This window comes from Phascolarctos cinereus, unplaced genomic scaffold (assembly GCF_003287225.1).
Source record: "Phascolarctos cinereus isolate Bilbo 61053 unplaced genomic scaffold, phaCin_HiC Scaffold_2;HRSCAF=192, whole genome shotgun sequence".
Taxonomy (NCBI): domain Eukaryota; kingdom Metazoa; phylum Chordata; class Mammalia; order Diprotodontia; family Phascolarctidae; genus Phascolarctos; species Phascolarctos cinereus.
In genome coordinates, this window is record NW_027555625.1 from 60,458,372 (window position 1) to 60,461,729 (window position 3,358).

The 3,358-nt window shown below is 51.3% G+C and overlaps 1 protein-coding gene across 1 annotated transcript; it reads left to right on the top strand.

The window, feature by feature from the left end:
* The first annotated feature begins 453 nt into the window (after nt 1-453).
* On the top strand, nt 454-2,611 carry LOC110210376 (leukotriene B4 receptor 1-like). The gene has a single exon (XM_020989291.2). The coding sequence runs from the start codon at nt 608-610 to the stop codon at nt 1,619-1,621; it is 1,014 nt and encodes a 337-aa protein (XP_020844950.1). The 5' UTR covers nt 454-607; the 3' UTR covers nt 1,622-2,611.
* Nucleotides 2,612-3,358: the final 747 nt, after the last annotated feature.

Consider the following 3,358-nt stretch of genomic DNA (forward strand, 5'->3'; position numbering starts at 1 on the left):
GCAGACAGACCCATCTCCAGAGGAAGACGACTAACTAGGAGCCCGGCAGGAACTGGCAGGTTTCTTACAAAGCAACCCCAGTGCCAGACCTACCCACACCTTACTCCACTCACAAATCATCGCGGGAGCACACAAACACACACATGCTCGCATGCACACGATCCTAAACTACCACCACATTAGAAGGGTAACATCGGATAACGAAAGATAACATTGACCGAGGGAAATGACCAAGTTGTCCCCAGCCTTCCTCCTCGCCCTGCCTGCATCCCAGTGTCCTCCTCATAGCTCCTTCCATTTCTTAGGACTACCCTCCTCTTGCTCCACTACTTTACACAAGTCGAGGGCCGGAGCTGGGATGCTAAGAAAGGCCGCCTCAGCCTTTTCTGGAGCCGTGGGGGAGGGGGCGGGGCTTGCTGGACGAAAGTAAAAGATAAGTCCATACTTCCTCAGTTTCTCAAGCTCTCACTGGTAGGGTCACGGGTAGGAGGGCGAAGCTGAGGAACCAGCAGGGTGTCTAGGGCTGTCTGCCCGTCCAGTCTACCCAGACTTCCAGGGTTGCCAAGGCTTCCAGGTGGAAGAGCTACTGGGGGAACGTCCCCCGACCATGAGTTCTGACCAGTCTAGCGCGGATCCCGACTCCCCCATAGCCTTGAGTGTCGCCCGCCAGGTGGCCTGTGCCCTCCTGAGCTTGGCCTTCGCCGTGGGTGTCCCAGGCAACTTGGCCGTGATATGGACAGTGTGTCGAAGGATGAAAGCTCCGCCGCCGACTGTGCTACTGATTCTCAACCTGGCGGCGGCCGATTTGCTGGCGCTCCTGACCGTACCCTTCTGGATCTACGCGCTGGCCGGCGTTTGGAGCCTGGGGCCAGTCGTATGCCGGACTCTGGTGTGGCTGGTGAACGGATCCATGTTCTCCGGCGTCCTGATCGTCACTCTGCTGAGCTCAGAGCGCCTGGTGGCCTTGGCCCGTCCCTTCCACCTGCAGCGCTGGTGGCACCTGGCCGGGGCGCGCAGGGTGCTGGTGCTGCTGTGGGTCGCCGCCTTACTCCTGGCGGCACCCGCTACGCTCACCGCGGACCCCAGCCACTGCCTGCAGCGCCAGTTCTCCTCGAGCCAGCAGCTGGTGACGCTTCTCCTACTGGAGACAGTGGTGGGCTTTGTGGGGCCCTTCACCATCATCGCCGTCTGTTCAGCCTGCGTCCGCAGCCATTTACGCAAACTGCACCACCCTGGCAGGCGCCGGGCCAGCCGGATCGTGACCGCTGTGGTGGTTGTCTTCGCCGTGTGCTGGCTGCCCTACCACACGTCCAATGTTGCAGCCGTGGCCTCTGAGCTGCTGGAAGCCTCGTCTTCTGAACCGGTCACCTGGCTGGACTATGCGGCCGATGTGGGTCACAGCATCTCGGCGCCCCTGGCCTTCTTGGGCAGCTGCATCAACCCTCTGCTGTACGCTTTCGCCGCCCGTCGGATCGCCAGGGCAGGGGGCTTGGCTGGCCTTTTCGCCCGAATGGTCCCCAGTTTTTACTGCGATGGAGCCCGTCAAGTGGCCAGCCAGAGTTTCGGGGAAAGCGCCTCTGGCCAAGCTTTGGGTTTGAACAGTCCTGACTCTGCTTCCTAAGTGAGGCAGGTCCGATTTCCACGGACGCCCTCTTCTGCCATCTCCTCTCTGCCCCTGCTGTGGAGGGGTTGGGGATAGCTCTAGGCTTTGGACTATAAATACCTCACATTTCCATAGTGATTAAATGTTTAGATAGGGCTTTCCTCACGACACGCTTAAGAAGGGGCTAGTGCAGGTATGATTATCCCCATTTTACCGAGGAGAAAACTGAGGCGGAGAGATTTAAGAGGCTTGAACAAAGTTTCAAGGCCATTAAGTGTCAAAGCTGGGATCTGACCTCAGTTTCTTGACTTCAAGTCTAGGCTTTTCCGCATTATCCCACCCCGAAGAAATCCATAGAAAGGGAGAACTGAGGAGACTGGGAAGAGGAAGGTCATTAGTCCTAGGCCACCTTCGGGATGGGAGAATTCGATAAGTAGGGTCGGTGACAGAGGAAGAGCACTGCCCTTTCTCAAGAATAAAATTCAACAGTTTTTATTTCATATTTTATTTTTCCCTCAGTACATGCAAAAACAATTTTAACGTTGGGTTTTTAAAAAAAATTTTGAGCTCCAAATTCCCTCCCTTCGTTTTCTCCCCCTCCTCCATTGAGAAGTCTAGCAATTGGATACATATGCAGTCATCAACATACATTTATTACTATCCTAAAATTGCTAGGCATTGGAAAATAGAAAGATAAAAATAACATCAGTCTATACCTTTAAAGAGTTTACATTCTGATATGAGGGAGGGGAATACCACAGGTGGACAGTAAAGGAGGCAAAGGAGAAATCTAGACCAAGTGCTCTAGGATTCAGATCAGTATAACCACCAACCACAATTCCAGGCTACCCACCTCTTGACACAGATGTGATGAACTCCAGGTGCAGAATGAAACAGAGTTTTGGACACAGACAACGTGGGGATTTATTTTGCCTAACAGTGTATTTTTAAAATATATTTTTATTTTGTTAAATGTTCCCCAATTAAATTAAAAATGCTTAACATTCATTTTTTTAAAATTTGAGTCCAAATTCTCTCTCCCTCCTCCACCTCCTCCACCCCTTGAAAAGGCAAGCATTCATTATATATGTGAAGTCAAAGTATGTATTTTTGTTATAAAGTTTTAGTTTTTCTTTTCAATTTAGGAGGAGCGTCTCTGGTCCTCCCTTTCCCCCCCAAAAAAGGAGAGAACAGAAGGAAGGCCAAAAGGAATCACAGACATGCTGGGCTGGTTTGCCAGGTACATGCTGAAGTTTAAAAGAAAAGCTAACTGCGCGTCATGTAGACTTTGTTTCATGTACAATACCCTCCTGTTCTACAATGCATTAGAAATGCTGATTTTATATGGTACTTGTTAAGTTCAGATTGAAAGGCAATAAAATGGGGAGGGGGTGCACTGGGAAAATTTGGGAGAGGGAAGAGGGAGGGGAGAGTGTTAGGAAAGGCTCATCAGAAAAGTTAGCTAGCTGAGTTGAATTTTGCAAGAAGAGATGAATTCTGAAGGGCAGACTTGAGGAGAAAGTGCACTCCAGGAATGGGGAATGCTAAGTGCTAAACTGAGGCAGTCTGTCTGGGAGCTTGAGGAGCAGCCTGGTACAAACAGGAATCACAATGCCTTTTGTTTACATCTTGACCCCAGGGCCAAGCCTCCAGCTTGATCTCCAGACACCCCAAGTTCAAGACAGGAAGCAAGAGAGCTTTGTGGTTTTTCAGTCATTTTGCGTCAGGCTCTTCATGGCCCCATTTGGGGTTTTC

What these genes read in the sequence shown, in the direction of transcription:
- LOC110210376 (XM_020989291.2), top strand. Translation starts at nt 608, where the DNA reads ATGAGTTCTGACCAGTCTAGCGCGGATCCCGACTCCCCCATAGCCTTG.